Here is an 18,901-nt window from a genome sequence, read left to right on the forward strand (position 1 = left end):
CTTGGTGTTGTAGAATGAACACATTAAATTCACACTACCATTTACTTTGAACTTTACAAACTTTATTAAATAATGGGTATTGCTAACTTATATACAGTATTTAAACTGTGTTTCCCTAGATACATTTTCCCCCACAAAGAGTAGATGAAAAGTAAACATATATATGAAAACTTGAACCTTCAGTATGGGAACCTAGTAAGAACTTTTCAGTACAGTGATAATTCCCCCATTCCAATTGTATACATCTCATCCCACTTTCAGGAAACTACATTAAATGAAAGCACTTACGTGGTAACTTGAAGGCATATGGACATGGTTTTACACATACATACACACACACACACACACACACACACACACACACACACACACAGAGTTCTCAAAATCTGTATCCTATCCCATAGGAGTGACCTATAAAACTACAGATGTGTCCTCAAAGCTAAAGGATGGACATGACCCCCTTCAGACAGCTGCATTGCTCCTGCAGAACGACTGTGATGCTGTGCAGTAGGACCCTAGGGTGAAGAATTAACAATCTCAGAGACTCAGGTGTAAGAGTAATATGGATGATACAGAATTTGGGGCATATAGACTCAAAAGAAACATAGGAAACTGCATTCCTGGACAAATCAGTTAATTAAAAGCAATTACAAGTGCAAGTGCACGTATGCCTATCTAGTAAATCTAAGAACATACTTTCTAGTATTTTTTTTTTTTTTTGCCAGTCCTGGGGCTTAAAATCAGGGCCTGGGCACTGTCCCTGAGCATCTTTTGCTCAATGCTAGCACTCTATAACTTGAGCCATAGCACCACTTCCAACTTTTTCTTTTTATGTGGTACTGAGGAATCAAACCCAGGGCTTCATGGCTTCAAGCACTTTACCACTAAGCCACGCACCCAGCCTGGTGCTTGTCTTTTGATGGTGCCTAAGCCTGAAAACTTCATAACATGTTTAATTATAGGAAACAGAAGAAATGTTACCAGCCTGGTGTCAGTAGCTCATGCCTGTAATCCTACTCAGAAGGCTGAGTTTTGAGGATTACAGGTCAAAGCTAGCCCAGGCAGGAAAGTCTAAGAGACTCATTTCCAATAAACCACTGAACAGCCGAGTTGGAGCTGTGGCTCAAGTGCTTAGTGTACTAGCTTTGAGTAAAAAAGCTAAGGAACAATGTTCAAGTCCTGAGTTCATGCCCCATGGGCACACGTGTGAGCACGCACGCGCGGGCGCGCGCGCGCGCACACATACACACACACACACAATTTCCAGAACTATGCTGTTAAGGGCATTTTTTTCTTGCCGAGCTGAGGATGAAGTACAGGCCTCGTGTATGCTAGGCAAGCTCCGGGCCACTGAGTCACACCCAGCCCCACAACATGGTTTGATGTGGTTTGACGAGCTAAGATGCACAAGACTATTTTAGAGAGCAAAAAAACTTGGGCCACTTTTTTATTATTATTTAAAAGAATAATAAATGCCTTAGGGACTTATTAAGAAAGGATGGTCATGTTTATGCTAGATAGTTAAGAAAAAGAGACAAACTACTTCAAAAGAAGGAAAAAAATTATGGGAAGAAATTTCTGATACAGTATGATGGTCTGCCTTTAAAAGGCCAGACCTCCTTCCCTATGAATATTACCATGTTTTTTTAAATGGAATGGATTGAGGTGTGTTTTGGGTTTTGTTCAATTAGATAATAAATGAGAGGGTAACTGGATGCACAAGAACCTTCAGCCAAAGGATGATGGAAGAAAATATTCTGGCTGCTTAAATAGACTTTTCTATAAAATGAATATTTGATAGAGTACCATAAATCTGTGTTCATTTTTCTCGCTTTTTGTTTTGTTCACTGCGTCTCTTGCTTTTTGCCTGGTTTCTGCTGTCAAAGAGTTCCATTATTTTATAATATCACAATGAAATGACTAGACAGATGTCAGTAGTTAGAAAGGAACAATCAATGGCTTTGGGCTGTTAGACACCTCAGAACCATGGAAAGAATCCGCAGGGCATACGGGTCAGGGATAAAGAACTTGAGAAGGAACCTACAAAAAACTGCTGGAATGGCTCATTTTAAAGTGCTCTTATTTTAGCTTATCTTTATACTGTGGCTATGTGGATTGATGTTTTGGTGTTTTCTTTGTCTGGAGGGGAGGGTGGTGCTTATATGTTGAGAGTGGAACTGGACCTCAGGGCATTGTGCTCTCCCTTAGCTGTTTCACTCAGGGCACTCTACCATTTGAGTCATAGTTCCACTTCCAGCTTTTTGTTGGCTAATTGCATATAAGTCTCAGACTTTCCTCCCAGCATTGGCTTTAAGCCTCTATCCTTAGATCTCAGCCTCCAGAGTCTCAGCTAAAGTTACAGGTGTGAGTTACCATTGTTAGGGCTTGTTTGGGGGGGGGGTTCTCTTTCAACTGTTTGCAGCAGTAATGACAGTGTTCCCAGGAATCTCCCCATCTTTTCTAATAGTGAAGTCAATATGCCCCTTACCGAACTGAGTCTTAAAACATGAAGGGAATTTTTCATTTCACCCCAAGACTCCCATAATCAACATAATGTGTGGGGTGGTCCATTCTTGGGGTGTTGTCCAGTAACACTAACACTTTTGCTTACAGCAAATTGGCCCAAGGATGACATTTAAATTTTAATTCATTACCCAATTTCTTCATGGGAATGAAATACTATGGTAATACTTAAAATAGATTATTGGAGGCTATATTCCAGGGTTTTGCAATGAATGTAGCAAAAATGTCTAATGTAAGCATCCTTCTTTTGAACAGCTTTAGTCTCCTTTTCTTTTAAAAACACGTAAGTCTTCTTGATGCCTTTGAATCCTACGATGAAGCCCCTAGATAACCGGGGGAAGAATGCTCTTGCTTGTCTTCAAGTATGGGAATATTGACATGGCTATTGTGTTAAAAAAGAAAGCCTGCAAAATCTCAAGCAAGATTGGCATACATGAAACATGACGATGGTAGGCCTGGGGAAAGACACTGTTGTCTACTTAAGATTTGCTAAAGTCCAGTCTTGGCTATACAGTCAGCAGTTCAAAATGTGCTGTCAAAGGAAGTGTGTTTTATTTTTTTTTACATGTTTAGTTATTATAAAAATTGTTTGGATCTGGTGCATTATAAAACATCTTATGAGTATCTGGAACTTACGAGCCTAAGAAGGAGCTCATTCAGACAGCTCTTATTCCAGTTCTTACTAGGCAAAGCTGCTTGAACTGAGACACTGGAATTTTTCCCTTAGAGACTGGACAATATTTTGCTGATTGGGGGATGGCCCCCTCCAAAGATAACCGTTCAGTTTATCAGAGTCATCATACGCTGTCAGATATGGTGACAGCCCAAGTGTGCTGTTCATTGGCTCTTTGGGGGGGCATGGAGTATTCGGTGGATAGGACATGTCCCCACCAACATTGTCAGGAGAGTCAGCACCTGAAAGCTTGTCAGATTTCCTTGTACGGCTCTGGGCCAGCTCCAACTCCACCTCATCTTCCTCTGATTTGATTTCTACATAATCCTCGTCATCTCCTTCCATCTCTTTGAAATTGGAAAAATAGTTCTGGGCTGCTGTTTGGGCATGGAAGGGTAAGTTTCTATTCACAACCAGAACTTTCTGAGAGTCTTGCAGCGTGAGATCAGAGCCTTTGTCACCGTCCTGTTGGCAGGAGTCTGCCATGCTGGGCAGTAAATCCTGGTGACTTTCGCCCCTGGAACTTTGGTGTAGTGACAGCAGCTGCTTCTTTTCCACGTCCCCAGGGTAGTTAATGGAGTCCAGGGATTTGTTTATCAAGATTGATGAAGAAGAGTGGGACCTGTTGTAAGGCTGAGGTTTACTAAGGCTTTTCCGCCCCAGGGAGTTGTAAAGCTGGCCCTGACACGAATTCTCTTTATGGGGCTGCCTTACCACCACACTGCATCTCTGCGTGGAACCCAGCAGAGGGTCGGACACCTGAAGAGAAGGCACAGAGCAGGCTGCAGACAGCTGTCTGGGAGTCCTCTTAGAACTCATCTCTAATGTGGCATAGTTGGATCTCAAGTCTTGTTCTGGCCGGGAAGAGAAATCGGCTAACTCTCCATTACTGTAGGTTGAATTCCACAGCCAGTCTTCACTGCTACGCTGGGCCTGGGCAGGGGATGAGGCCCGGAGAAGGGACGTGTCTTGTGTGGCAGTCCGGCCATCCTTCTGGATTTTAAGGGGTGTCTCCCTGAACACAATTTGGTCATACAGTTGGGAATATTCGGCAATCCGGGCACCTAGAAGGCAAATATTGAAACATTAAATATGTGTAAGATTATTTCTGTGGGGGGTGTGGGGGGGGGAGGGAAATGGGTACCAAGACATGTGAAAGGGTATCAATGTACGTGAATTAATGCACCTTCTATCTGGCAAATATCATGTAACCCTTTTACTAATTACAATAAAAAATATTATTTCTATGTGCAAAGATTAAATATATGAATGGAGCATCCTAGCCAAGATATGTGTGTGTGTGTGTGTGTGTGTGTGTGTGTGTGTGTGTATAATTATTTTTTTTTTGCCAGTCCTGAGGCTTAAACTCAGGGTCTGGGGACTGTCCCTGAATCTTTTTTTGCTCAAGACCAGCACCCATTTGAACCACAGTACCACTTCTGGCCTTTTCTGTTTCTGAGGAATTGAACTAGGGCTTCATGCATGGTAGGCAAGCACTCTACCACTAAGCCACATTCCCAGCTACAATATATTTTTTTTAAGAAAAAAACCTTTAAGAGAGTTAACAGTACTCTCTCTCTCTCTCTCTCTCTCTCTCTCTCTCTCTCTCTCTCTCTCTCTCTCTCTCTCTCTCTCTCTCTCTCTCTCTGTGTGTGTGTGTGTGTGTGTGTGTGTGTGTGTGTGTGTGCAGGTATTGAAGCTTAAACTCAGGGCCTCTTACTCTCTAGTTCAACTTATATGCTCACGGCTGGCATTTTACCACTTGAACCACTCTTCTAGTCAAGCGTTTTTCTTGTTCATTGGAAACAGAGTCTCAAGAACTATTCTGTCCAGGTTGACTTCGAACCATAATCCTCCAGACCCTAAGAAGTAACTAGGAAGACTTTGACAGGACTTAACTTAGACGGGATTTAGAAGTGAAGTTTGAGGAAGAATAATCATTAAACACAAAGCAACACTAACAAAACAACCTACAGCTTAATAAAAAAAACCAAAATGCAAAGTTCATTGCATCAGATCAAAGTCTTCATAGTTTCATCTCAAAAGCAGGTTTACAAGCATGAAATCTCATAATGAAAAGTTTCCATGCTCTTTCTAACGCACAGAACAGTGTCAGTGCTAAAAACATGTATACAAGAGTACCAGCCAGCACTTTTAAGTTCTGGTTAATAAGAAAGAACTCAAGTGTCACAAAGAAAAAACCAGAGCCAGGTACTGGTGGCTCATGCCTATAATCCTAGCTACTCAGGAGGCTGAGATCTGACAATCTCAGTTCGAAACCAACCCCATGCAGGAAAGCCCATGGGACTCTTACCTCCAATAAGCTACTCAGAAAAAGCCACACGTAGTGCTGTGGCTCAAGTGGTAGAGTGCTAACCTTGAGCAAAAGAAGCTTAAGACAGTGCCCAGGCCTGAGTATAAGCCCCAGGTCTGGCAAAAAGAAAAATGAAAAAAACAAGCAAGTCAGATGCTGTTATCTAACTGTAATCATGCTACTCACGGGGCTGAGATCTGAGGACCACCAGTGAAAGCCCAGGCAGGGAAGTCTGTTAAGACTCTTCATCTCCAATAAATTACCAAAAAAGCTGAAGTAGAGCTGTGGCTCAAGTGGTAGAGAGCTGGCCTTGAGTAAGAGAAGCTCAGGGACAGCATCTAGGCCCTGAGTTCGAGACCCAGGAGTGGCAGCTTTCCAGATTCCCAGTCAGCCCTCTGCACCTCTAATGCCTCGAGGACAGCGTTCCCACAGACTAACATGTCTCCTTTCCCACCCCAGGACACTGGGCACTAAAGCCTGTCCTCCAAGCCCTTCAGAGTGAACCTCTAAGGCGCATGCTTAGCAATCAAATGCACTCCAGCGCTGGCTCCAGGACAGGACTTGAGAGTTTCTGATACTTATTAAAACATGGGAGGCCATTTTCCCAGCAGCCCACTTCTGAGCATAGGCATTTAGGTCTAAGGATATGAACGGAACTTTGATAGAGGAAGGAGTTGAGCAATGTCAACTTCAAACTCTGTCCCCTACTCTGAAGCAAGGACCCACCTGAGCTCCACGCTCCATGTTGCTCCCACAACTGAATGTGATTTCCAGGAAAGAGGTCCATCCTAGCAGACACCCTGTGTGTTCTATTATGGATTTTTTTGGAGGGAGAGAAGGGGTCCTTAAACTATTGCTTAGTGTTCTTGGCCATGGCTACTGTTCTACCAGTTGAGCCACACCTCTGATTTGGCCTTTTTGCTGGTTTATTGGAGGTGCAATCTCTCAGACTTTTCTGCTTCAGCTGGCTTTGCACTATGATCCTCCAGATTTCACAGATCTCAGCCTCCAGGGTCGCTAGGATTAGAGACATGACCTCTGAAACCCAGCAAGGCCTTCTTTTTCCTTAAACTATAAATATGCTTAGTAACCTATAATTAGTAAACTATCCTTTACATTGCAAATACATGCTCATTTAATTGAATTTCTGCTCTCTTCCCCCTTTTCCATTTCTTTTCCCTTTTCCTTTTCTTTCTTTCTTGTGCTGGTCCTGGGGACTGAACTCAAGAGTACTGTTCCTGACCTTTTTTGGCTCAGTATTAGTTCTCTTCCACTTGAACCACAGCTCCACTTCTGGCTTTTTGGTTGTTAGTTGGAGATAAAGAATCTATGGACTTCATGTCCGGGCTGGCTTTGAACCATGATCCTCAGATCTCAGCCTCACAAGTAGCTAGGATTAGAGGTGTGAACCACTAGCGCCCAGTCTTGCCATTCTTTTTTTTTTTTTTTGCCTTGTCCAACCTTGCCTTTTTTTTTTTTTTTGCGTTTGTTTCATGGAGAATAGAAACAAGATTTTGTCATGTGTTCTTTAATCTTGCCCCTCCATCCTCAGCCCAGCTCTCTGCACTGAGGGCAACTGCCACTTCTCATTATATAGTCTATATTTAGATTCTACTCCTCAAGACAAAGAACACTTGTTTTGAAATTTATAGTAACAGGAACTTAAGAAATCCCTTTTCTCTCTCATTTTGGAAGGGGTACTATATTTGAACTCCGGGCCTCACACTGGCTGATCAGGCATTCTACCACTGAACTGCTATACTTTCAGACCTCAGAAATTCCTTCTGAAACAGTACAGGAAAAACTCAATAGCAAGTGGGGTGCTGGTGGCTTATGTCTGTCATCCTAGTTCCTCAGGAAGCAGAGTGAGATCCGAGGGTTAGAGTTTAAAGCCAGCCTGAGCAGAAAAGTCCATGAGACTGATCTCCAATTAATCACCAAAAAGACCTAAGTGGAGCTGTGGCTCAAGTGGTAGACAATGAGCCTTGAGCACAAAAGTTCAGGGGCAATGCTAGGCCTTGAGTTCAAACCCCAGGACCAACACAGACAACAGCAACAAAGAAAGCCTCAATAGCCGTTAAAGTTTAGTAACATCCTCAGAGAAAGTGTGTGTGAAAGCTTACTTGGGCATAGGTATGCTGAGTTAGCGATCTTCATGAAATATAAAACCCAGATGGAGCTGGGTGTGGTGGTTCACCCCCAGTAATCCTAGCTACTCAGGAGGTTGAGATCTGATGATTGTGGTTCAAAGCCAGCCTGGGCACTAAGGAACCTGAGACTCAGCTCTAATTAATCACTAGAAGACAGGGGAAGTGGTGCTGTGGCTCAAGGAGTAGGGCAGTACCTTGAGCTCAAGAGCTCAGGGATAGCACCTAGGCCCAGAGTTCAAGTCCCATGACTACCCCCTCCCCGCTCCAATAAAAACAGATGAAGTTGGTTGGCTGTGTTCCAGTCACCCTCCTGTACATTGTCCCCCCCCCCAGCTGACCCCATGTCTCAATCAGGAAGGCTTGGAGCTTTCATAACGTTCTGATTTTGAGGAATGCAGAAATAACTACAAACGCTAAACAAATCTAAAAAATTATTCCAACAGCAACATTTAACCATAAAGCCTTGGAAGAATGAAACTAGGTATGTAAAAATTACCCATAGTATTTTTCCTGCCTGTATCTATCTTCCTTCTCAGAATCTGGTCTCCTTTTGCTTAAGCAAGTAAGGTTCCCACATTGTGAGATCTCCCCCACCAGCCCCATTCTACCTTGAATCCTTTCTTGATTTCTTTTCCAAGTCTTAGATATGTGCATCCATGCACACACACCTTGTGCCACTGTTGATTTGCATAGGCAACTTAGTTGATGAGCTGTGATCTTATAGAGAATAATGTACATTTTGCCCAACTCCCTGAAGAGCACCAAATATTGCTATTACTGTCTTATCACCTATATGTAACTTGTTGACCCTCTCCACCTTTCTTACTCCCTTTTTTTAACCAAGAGGATTTAACTCTGTGGATTTTCCTGAAGCCAGCTACAGAGTGGAAAACAGCTTAGAAATTGGATCACAGCAAGGAGGAGGAGTCAGGAAGACAGCCTTAGATTCAAAATAATGCCTATAGGAAACTAGTAATGATTTCTCTCTGGATGATAGAGTTGGCAGTTGACCAAAGAATAAGGAAGTGTCCCACTAGAAGATAACAGAGTAAGATTAATTTCAGGTTTCTTTCTCTTTTTTTTTTTTTTCCGATCCTGGGGCTTGAATTCTGGGCTTGGGCACTGTCCCTGAGCTTTTGTGCTCAAGGTTAGTGCTTTACCACTTGGAGACACTTGGTTTTCTGGTGGTTAATTGGAGATGAGAGTCTCATGGACTTTTCTGCCTAGGCTGGCGTTAAACTGCAGTCCTCAAAATCTTAGCCTCCTGAGGGATTACAGGCATGAGCTAACAGTGCCCGGCAAATATAAGTTTTTCTTTTTTTTTTCTTTTTAATATTTTAGGGGCTGGGAGCATAGCCTCATGGTAGAGTGCTTGCCTAGCACACACAAAGCCCTGGGTTTGATTCCTTGGAACCACATACACAGAAAAGCAGCTGGCAGTGGTGCTGTGGCTCAAGTGGTAAGAATGCTAGCCTTGAGAAAGCCCAAGGACAGTGCCTAGGCCCTGAGTTCAAGCCTCAGACTGGCACAAAAAGAAATATTTTTATTCCTCCCCCTTATATATAACTATATATAGATGACTATATAAATATATATAGTTACTAGTACAGGGACTTGAACTCAGTGCCTCCTGCTCCCTTGGCTTTTTCCCCCCCTCAAGGCTGGTGCTCCACCATTTCTGGCTATTTGGTGATTAACTGGAGATAAGACTCTCTCCAATTTGTTTGCCCAGGCTGCCTTCAAACTAGGATCCTCAGATTACAGCTTCCTGACTAACTAGGATTTTAGACCACCAGCACCTGATTAAGTTTTTGTTTTTTTGTTTGTTCATTTTTGGTCTCAACTTGCCTATCTCAGAAGGCGAGTAACTTGTATATGGCCAGTGAAACCTAGACAAAGTTGGGTAGTGCACACTGAATAAATGCATTGCATTAGCCAGATGCCCAGGGAATGGCCAGCTGGAGTCAAAGGCTGCAGCCTGGAAGGCCTAACACTAGTCGGCTGGGTCAAGATTCCCCGGGGTCCTTTGTCTTGGCCTGTGCATTCTTTGTAGAACTATACTCAAGCACAGTGTGAGAATGTCAGGGTTCTCTGGTTTAGCTCCCATTTCTGAAGGCTTTTAGGTTGGAGTTAAGATTCCAGATCACAATTGTGATGTAATCTTTGCCAAGGGAGATAATCAGACTTGCTCTTTCCAAGACAGAGGATTAAAATCCATGTTTCCAATGTTTCCTGAGATGTAGACAAAAAGCATACAGTGGTGGCTACCATAACTCTGCCAGGAGAAAAGAATATTGTTTGAGTCTATACGGACTTCTCTATTGTGTGAAATGTCACGTAAAACCTAAGAGTATAAGGGGCTTCCTTGGTCTTGAAGACGTGGAAGAGGGGAGCCTGACTGTGTACAGTAGCCAGGAGGCCCCCATCAGGCTCCAGAACATGGGGGTGACTAGACCTGGGTGGGAGATTTATAGGCAGAAATCTGACCTGGGGCCGGTAGACCCTGGGTAGAGAGTTCAATAAAGATGCTGGAGAGTTTCAGCAGGTGAATAGAGCACAACACCGAGAGCAAGCTCCAGGCAAAGTGGCAAGGCCCATGCGCAGAAGTCTGGGGAATCGGTCCAGGCGGCGACCACGTCCTGTGCCCAGATAAACAAGAAAGAGAAAGGGGGTCATCACGTCAACCGATCGAAAGCCTAGTGGGCACAGGAAGTGGCCTTCATGACCCAGGTGGATCTAATCCAGCAGGCCCTAGAGATGGCCGGCCCAAGGGAGGAGGCCGGGAAGTCTGCCCTCTCAGAAGATGCCTTGGGGGAGAGCTCCCCTCTGCTAGGAGGAGGTTGGTAGCAGCCCTCCAGGTCAAGAAAAGACCCAGAAACACAGCTGAGAAACGATCCCATGGGATCCCAAGAAGATAGTAAGAGGCAAGACACAAAGAACGAAGGTGAAGCAAAGAAAACCCAAAGCCAAAACCACTTAGTGTATAAAAAGTCGCAAGTCTTAGTCATTTAGCTGAAGGATCAGACAATTAGAGGATGGATTTTTATTGTTGTTTTTCGGTGTGTTTGTGTATATGCTGGCACTGGGTAGGGCTTGAACTTAGAGCTTTGAGCTCTTGGCTTTTTTGCTCAAGGTTAGTACTCTATCATTTGCCATTTGAAATACACCTCCATTTGTAGCCTTTTGTTGCTTAACTGGAGGTAAGGGACTTACCTACGTATCTATCTAGATTGGCTTTGAACCAGGATCCTCATGTCTTAGCCTCCCAAGTAGCCAGGATTACAGGTATGAGCCACCAAGGCTCAGGGGGGTTTCAATAGATGACATATACTACAAAGAACCTGGCTCAGGAGATGAGATCACTGCTGCTTCAATACTGCTCTGCTGGCATGGGCAATTCCTCACCAGGAGCCTCTGGTTCTGTGAAGTACCAGCCTGCATCCCCTCAGTGGCTGCAATTATTAGCCTATACCCATATTGCTAAAACCACTATGCTTCACCCATCTCGTCCTGGAGCTGGAGCCCAGTCATTCTCTCTAAGTACTAACAACCCAGCCCAGCAGCCGTAGCATAGGGAGAGACATAAGTGATTTTCAGCACATTGTTGTAAAAGAAAAAATTAATGCTACCTAGCCCCCCCCCCCACACACACACCACTTAACCTTCATTTTACTAAAAACAACTCAAAGCAGCTACAAAATCTTCCAGGCATCAGTTCCAAGCTTTCACTTCTGCATCTGGTAGGGAATTTTTACGGAGGATGAGGGTATCTTTTGACAATTCTTAAATACTTCCAAAGTTAAAATCCTTTCAAATTCTTATCACAACAGAACTGTGACTCCACTTAGAATCCACTCCTCTGCTCTGATTTCCATGATCTCCATGGAAATGCTCTCTTATTATGAGCTAATTTAATGATGGTGTTTGATACTCAGCCACATGTGCCCCTCCCTATTCCAGGCTGGCCTGGAACACTTGACAATCCCATCTTAGCCTCCGCAGTGCTGAGATTTCAGGATAGTATCACCATGCCTGGCTCATTTTGACTTTTCACTTACATTCTTTTTTTCTGGACACTAATGCACTTTGTACTCAAGGTCTTGTGTTTGCCAGGCAGGTGCTCTACCGCTTAAGCCTTGCCTCCAAGCCTTTTTACTTTAGTTATTTTTTCAGATAGAGTCTCTTACTTTTCTCCAGGCCAGCTTCAGACTATGATCTTCCTGCCTCTGCCTCCTGAATAGCTGGGATTATAGGTAGGAGTCACAGGGCCAGCAATGACTTTTACTTTTAATTGGAAATTGGACTTCCTTTTTTCCATACTAAAATGGAAAGTCAAGGGTAGGATGTCTTAAAATATGATATAGGGCTTCATGGTTTTAAAATGCAGCTTACCAGGCCTAAATTCTGAAATAGCTGGAAATGAAAAGCACGCAGATGAGAACTATGTCCCCCCGCCCCCCCCCCCCGGGCTTTTCTTTCTTTCTTTTTTTTTTTTTTTTGCCAGTCCTGGGCTTGAGCTCAGGGCCTGAGCACTGTCCTTGGACTTTCTTGAGTCTAGAACTCTACCACTTGAGCCTCAGCACCACTTCCGGCTTTTTCTATATATGTGGTACCAAGGAATCAAACCTGGGTCTTCGTGCATGCTAGGCAAGCACTTTAACCACTAGGCCAAATTCCTGGCCGGGGCTTTTCTTTCTTGACAGTCACGTGTTATTCACATCTTGACTGTCCTCTGTATTCTGTTCTTCAAAAAAAAGTTGTGCTATCAACCAATCTCTCCTCCTAGAACACTGATCTTACCAACATGAACCCTAAGACCCTAGTTATGTTCCACAAAGGAGGACTGACCAAAGAATTAAGCTTCTGAAACACATAAATGAGAATCCCAAATACAATACTGTTCAGTGCGTGACAGTAGCGCTAAAACTCCAAAAGACAAAACGGCCGAGTTATGGAGGGAACAATCCAGACAGGTGCAGAAACCATTCCTCTGTTGATACCTTCATTGGTGCTATGAAGTGAGAACCAACTCCATCTACCCCACCCTACTTTCCGCCCTTCAGAGTTCTTATAAGCCTCTCCCTCCTTGACATACTGCCATTACTTAGGGAAAGCTCTAGGCTATACTAGTTTCTTTTCACACTTTAGGTCAGTCTATCTGTCTCTGTCTCTCTCTCTCCTTGGTGTCAGAAGTGGGGCTTAAATTCAGGACCTCATGTACTCACCTTTCTTCATGGAACCACACCCCCACTTCTAGCTTTTTAGCTAATTTGAGGAAAGAGTCTCACAGACCTTCTGGCCCAGCCTGGCTTTGACCAGTGATCCTCAGGTCTCAGCCTCCTTGAGTAGCTAGGATTATAGGCATGAGCCCCTGGCACCCAGCTGGGTAAATGATTGAGTGTCTAGTGTCAACACTGTATGAATAGGAAAACCCTGTAAGGCCAACTCCCTCTACTGCTTGTGTATTGTGTAATTCACTGAGGGGGTGGGAGAGGGCAGCAGTGGCCCTGGGGTGCCTGAAGGACAGCTAGAATGGGAGGAAACCTGCCCTCTGTGACAGGAGGAAGAGAGTCTGTGCAGACATACCAATGGCAGGCCCTCCTTGCCTCTTCTCTTCCAAGATGGCTGCCAAGTCTTTATGCGCAGGTTTGGGGTGCTGGCTGGCCCGTGGTTGCTCTAAGTCAGGGTTTCTTACTTTCAAAAGCTGATTTGCCTTCTTTATCTTCTGGCTGTATTGTCTCGCCATCATGAAGACCCTGCTCTTGGTTTTATCCGTGGCATCCACCTCAGGGTCAGGGGTGTCTGTGTCTGTGTGGGGGAGACTGCCGCTGGCCAGGTCATAGGCACTGTCCACCAGGGGCATTTCGCTGGCCAGGGAGAGGCGACTGAGGCTGGCGAAGGAACCTTCTGCACAAATCTGGTCTTCCTGCAGGGAGCAGTTGGCCCGGCTGGTTCTGGCAGCCCTGCTCTTCCCAGGTGACGGACTGGCCTGGTTCTCAGGAATGGACAAGGCAGATGGCGTATGCCACACCTCTCTGCTCAGTTTGGGGGTGCTCTCTATGTGTGGGCTGTCCTGAACGTCATCCTTGCTCACAGGAAACGCAGCGAGGAGTCGGTCTCTGGCCTTGTCTTCATTTTTCTTGATGTAGTTTTCCAGATCATTCCAGATTTCATCCACTTCTTCAGACAGTTTGTCGGACAGGGCTTTATCAGCAATGGACAAGCTGCTGGGAGGAGAGCTGTAGAGCAAACTCAAGTAGTTATTCTCCTCGGAGGGCCCCTGGGGGCATGGGGTGTCGTCCTCACTGAACTGGAGGCTATCCTGGGAGATGAATGGCCTCAGGCTGTCACAGCAGGCAAAGTCAGCCTCCAGCCCCAGAAATGAGCCTTTCTTGGGTCTCCTCAAGCTGCTGCCTGGAGGATCCTGCGATGATGGTGGCGGGAGCCTTATGGTGTCATACACGTTCTCCTCTCTCTCCTCCTCCAGGCCGTGCTGCGGAGGGGCGCCGGCTCTCTGAGTTCGGTGGTCCCCATGCATCTTTGAGAAGGTTAACTCTGGGGTGCTCTTGGGGCGCAGGGAGTCCCTGGCTGATTTGGGTGGAGTGGATTCCACTTCTTCCCGCCTAGCCACAATCCGCTTCAGGTCTTCGTAGCTGACGTTGTCATAGACGTGGTCAATGTCGTCAATGGTCAGCTCCACGGAGGACCCAAAGGGGGTGACCGTCCCTTCCCGCCCTTCCCCTGCAGGGCCATTCTGCAGGCCCGCCTGGGGGCTGCACCGACAGCTGTCACTGTCCCGAATTCTGATTTCAGGAGGACACGTGTTGCTCTCCCCGGCACTGCTGGCCCTCCGCACAGTCCTGTGAGCCGAGCCCGGGGTGTCCGTGTACTCCAGCTGCCCCAGATGCCAGCTGCAAGGGCGGCTCGACGTGCTCTCTTCCCCCAGCCTGGCTGAGTCGAGGTCAGAGGAGGAAAAGGACGGCACGAACATCTGGTAATCATCGTCCTCGTCCTCATTCTCCTGCGGGGGGCGGCGGCTGGGGAACAAGGCCTGCCTGATCTGCTGATCTGTCCAGATGTGGCCCACAGCGCTGCCCCCTCGGAGCATGGAGGTGAAGGCAGAGCTGGGCTGGCTGTTCCTCTGGGCAGGGGCCAGGCCTGCGGGGCTCAGCTGCACGGAAACTTCTGCTCTGCAAACCTGAGGACCACAGAACAGCCATTGATTAGAGCAGCTCAGAGAAGACAGCTGCAGAAAGGTGTCCTCAGCCATGTCCTGCACCATGACACAGCACTGTTCAAGAAAATGATGGAGGGGGTCTGGGGATGTGGCTTAGTGGTAGAGTGCTTGCCTAGCACGTATGAAGTGCCAGGTTCAATTCCTAAGTACCACATAGACAAAACAAAACAAAGAAAGCTGGAAGGGGTACTGTGATTCAAGTGGTAGAGTGCTAGCCTTAAGCAAAAGAAGCTCAGGGATAGTGCCCAGGTCTCGAGTTCAAGCCCCAGGACTGACAAAAAAAATGCGGAGGCTCCTCTTCCTTGTGATGGAAGGAGACTGCTGTAAGAGCAGAGCTCTACTTGGTAGCAAGGCAGATGTCAACGCAAGATGGATCACACAGGGGACACACTGCTTGTCAGTCAGTATTAACATCCCAAGGTGAGATTACAGCTCCTGGAGTGAAACATAAGCTAAGGGATGAATGGACAATTGCTTTAATTCCAAGCAGGGAAGGCGATGGGGGTGGGAATTGATAAGGATGCATCCTCTCCAAATCAAATGTAAATAGTGACAATGGGAAGATCCTCAGGCTGGGATGTGCGACATACTATGTCTAAGGACAGAGTGAAGACAAAGGCTACAGTGAACATTTCAAAAGAAATGAGAGGGGGGCTGGGAGTTTGGCCTAGTAGTAGAGTGCTTGCCTAGCATGCATGAAGACCTGAGTTTGATTCTTCAGTACCACATACATAGAAAAGCTGGAAGTGGTGCTGTGGCTCAAGTGGTAAAGCACTAGCCTTGAGAAAGTCCAAGGACAGCGCTCAGGCCCTGAGCTCAAGCCCAAGACTGGCAAAAAAAAAAAAAAAAAAAACTCAGGAACAGAACCCAGGTCATGAGTTCAAGCCCCCAGTTGGGCAAACAAACAAACAAACAAAAAAGGAAATGAGAGGGCTTACCTTCTGGATATCTTGTGCTGTTCCTGAAAAGAAAAGATGGGGTTTCAAGTCTGAGAATTACAAATGTATGTCATATACAAGTGAAAGCTAATATTTTTATAGAACTTATACATTTACTGCTAACAACAGAAGCTTAACCACTCTTGGCCCTTTGGACATAATTTTTAAAAATATCACTCAGTTAGTCCAGTCACATATCCTGCACTCTAGAAACCTGTTTCCTAACAACAATATACAACTTGGGGGAAAAATGGTTCATGCCTTTAGCCATGAACCTGCTTTTAGGCATTCTGAAAATCACAAGAAGGTGGGAGTGTGTTTCTGTTGCTTTTCAGACATTTTAATTTTGTATGTGTATGTGTATGTGTGTATACACAAGTCTTGGACTTGAACTCAGGACCTCACTCTCTCACTTGACTTTTCCACTCAAGGATGGCACATTACTACTCGAGCCACAGCTCCACTTCCAGCTTTGTGCAGGTTCATCAGAGATAAGTCTCACAGACTTGTTTACCTTGGTTGGCTTTGAACTGTGATCCCCAGATCTCAGACTCCTGAATGGTTAAGATCATGCCTGAGTCACCAGAAACCCAATTATTTAACTGGTTTTAGCCAAAAGATCCAGCCTTTCTCCTGAATTTCCTTGGCCCTAGGCACAGGTGACATTTACACAGTGGTCACCTTATAGAGACAATCATAGGCACCTCATCTTTACAAGCTGCTAATTACAGAAGCAAATGTCACAAATTCTTCCTGCTGTGCATCCTTCCAGGTCCCAGTTCCACCAACCCCACCCTACCAGCACTGGGCATAAGTTGCTGTTGCAGGCTTTTAAAGCAAAGATGCAACATACAACCTTGCATTGTCTGTGGAATACAGGGGCCCTCTTGCTCATAGATATTGACTTCATACTTTTTAACAGCACTGCTGTAACCCATTATATATATGGATATACCATCATTTAGTTGGCCACTGTCCCATTACATGGATGCTTTAGGTAATAATGACAAATGTCTCAAAGAACACAAACTCCTGTGGCTAGACCCACGCTATAGGGCCAAGGGCAAATAACCATTGTAAATTTAAATAAATATGAGAAATGTTTTTCTGGAAGGGGTACAAAATGTACCTTCCCACCGATTGTTTTTCAGCTCCTGTTTTCCTATATCTTTTGGTCACCTCATCTCATTTAAATGAATGGGATTTCAGATTCCTAACAAAGGTGAATGTTCTAAAATTTCATGCAGGTTGTGTTTCCTTGGTGAAACTGCCACATGTGCACACATAGGTATTTTCCTTGCTGTTCTTTTTGGTGCATAGGACTTTTTCCTTTCTTTCTTTCTTTCTTTCTTTCTTTTTTTTTTTTTTGTTTGATGTTGTTGGTCATGGGATTTGAACTCTGGGCCTGGATGCTGTCCTGAGCTCTTCAGCTCAAGGCTACCTACTGCCCTACCCCTTGAGCCATAGCACCACTTCTGGTTTTCTGATTAATTGGAGATAAGAGTCTCACGGACTTTAGTGCCTGGGCTGGTTTTGAACCACAATCCTCAGATCTCAGCTTCCTGAGTAGCTAGGATTACAGGAGTGAGCCACCGTGCCCAGGGGGCATTTCTTTATGTAATAGAGTAATCAGATGGACTGCAAATAATGTATGTCATTTGACAATATATATATATATATTTTCCCCCAGCCGAGATCTTTTTTTATTAAAGAATTTATTAACATTGATTTTTATATCACATTTCAAATGACATGTTTAACAAACAAATATTCAAGAAGGGAATCTCTATAGACTATATATTTTATAATGGGACACTTTTGCTGATACAACTTCACCTTTCTGTAATCCACTCATCAACCTTGTCTGTCTATAACTCCTCTGCTATTTGTTTTCAGTGTCTGGTTTGACTTAGAATGAAACAGAATGAGGAACACAAATCTACTTACCACTGCTCTTCAGGACTTTATGTGATCTTGAGGAAGGTTCTGGGAATAAACAAAGTCTCGTTTGCAAACCAAGTTGAATTTATTTTTCATTATAAATAAATTAGGAGACTACTAATAAGTTAACCAAGCTCTAGAAACTTCCTATCACTTTACCTAAATGACTAATTTACTCAGAGATATTTAGGAGCAAGAAATTCACTGTTAACATGGAAGGGAAAATGCTGATGACCCAATGAGTCATGTAATCTAAAGGCGAAATGAGATTTTACCAATCTAGTGATTAGCAGAGCAACTTCCTTAGCTTTCACGACACTAGCAAGACTCCTGTACCAATCTTACAGCTCAGCAGACCCCACCTGCCTCTTCTCCATCTATATTACCATTGGCTTTTCCTGCCCAAGTTAGGAACCAGGACATCGCCTAGTTATATCCATCACTATCCTGGGTTCTATGACAATGGCAGACCGGTCACTCCTCTCTCTAACCCTTCCATGTCTCTTTCCTGGCCTAGTATGGCGGCTGCCTCCACAGTCCCATAGCTCACTTCCGGGCCCACCCAGAACCAGAGTTTTTGCTCTGAAGAGAAATATTCTCACTGTTCATTGCCAAAAATCTTCCCAGGGCTTGCAAATGTACACCCAACATGTGAAATCCAGGCCCTACCTGTACTTGAACCTGTACCAAACCTTCCCCAACTTCACCTATGAGCCAGCCAGGCACAGTGGATGCCAGCTCCCTTCTCAGGCATGCTGGCACAGGTCTCGGGGACTCTGATGGAGAATTCCAGCCTACTAAGGTGTACTGATCCTTCATCTGTGAGGTTAACTCCTTCCTTCTAGAAGTTTAGCACCCCCCCCCATTCTCTCTGCCTCTCTCTCTGTCTCTCAGTTATCTCTCCACTGTCCCTCACAAGGTGCCTCTACTACAGCTCCATCAGACAGGCTCCATCGAACCCCAGATGTGCTTTGTATGCTCAAATCCATAGTCCCTAGCAAGGGCCAAAGTAGGAACTAAGGAAGTCTGTGTGTGTGTGTGTGTGTGTGTGTGTGTGTGTGTGTGTGTGTGTGTGTGTGTATGTGCACACTGGAACTAAGGCTTGAACTCAGGGGTCTGGACATT

At 45.0% G+C, this 18,901-nt stretch overlaps 1 protein-coding gene across 1 annotated transcript in view; it reads right to left on the reverse strand.

Annotated features, from left to right (window-relative positions):
• Window positions 1-2,025: 2,025 nt before the first annotated feature.
• The window catches only part of Plekhg1 (pleckstrin homology and RhoGEF domain containing G1), a 78,115-nt gene continuing 61,239 nt past the window's right edge, over window positions 2,026-18,901 (reverse strand). Inside the window, exons 13-16 of the mRNA XM_090337966.1 lie at window positions 17,783-17,821; window positions 15,836-15,858; window positions 13,247-14,858; window positions 2,026-4,260 (exon numbers count right to left, since the gene is read on the reverse strand). Coding sequence (XP_090194092.1) covers window positions 3,206-4,260; window positions 13,247-14,858; window positions 15,836-15,858; window positions 17,783-17,821 — 2,729 coding nt within the window. The 3' untranslated portion in view covers window positions 2,026-3,205. The remainder of the gene's footprint in view (window positions 4,261-13,246; window positions 14,859-15,835; window positions 15,859-17,782; window positions 17,822-18,901) is intronic.

The sequence above is a fragment of the Megascapheus bottae genome, chromosome 8 (assembly GCF_031878675.1).
Source record: "Megascapheus bottae isolate mThoBot1 chromosome 8, mThoBot2.hap1, whole genome shotgun sequence".
Lineage (NCBI taxonomy): Eukaryota > Metazoa > Chordata > Mammalia > Rodentia > Geomyidae > Megascapheus > Megascapheus bottae.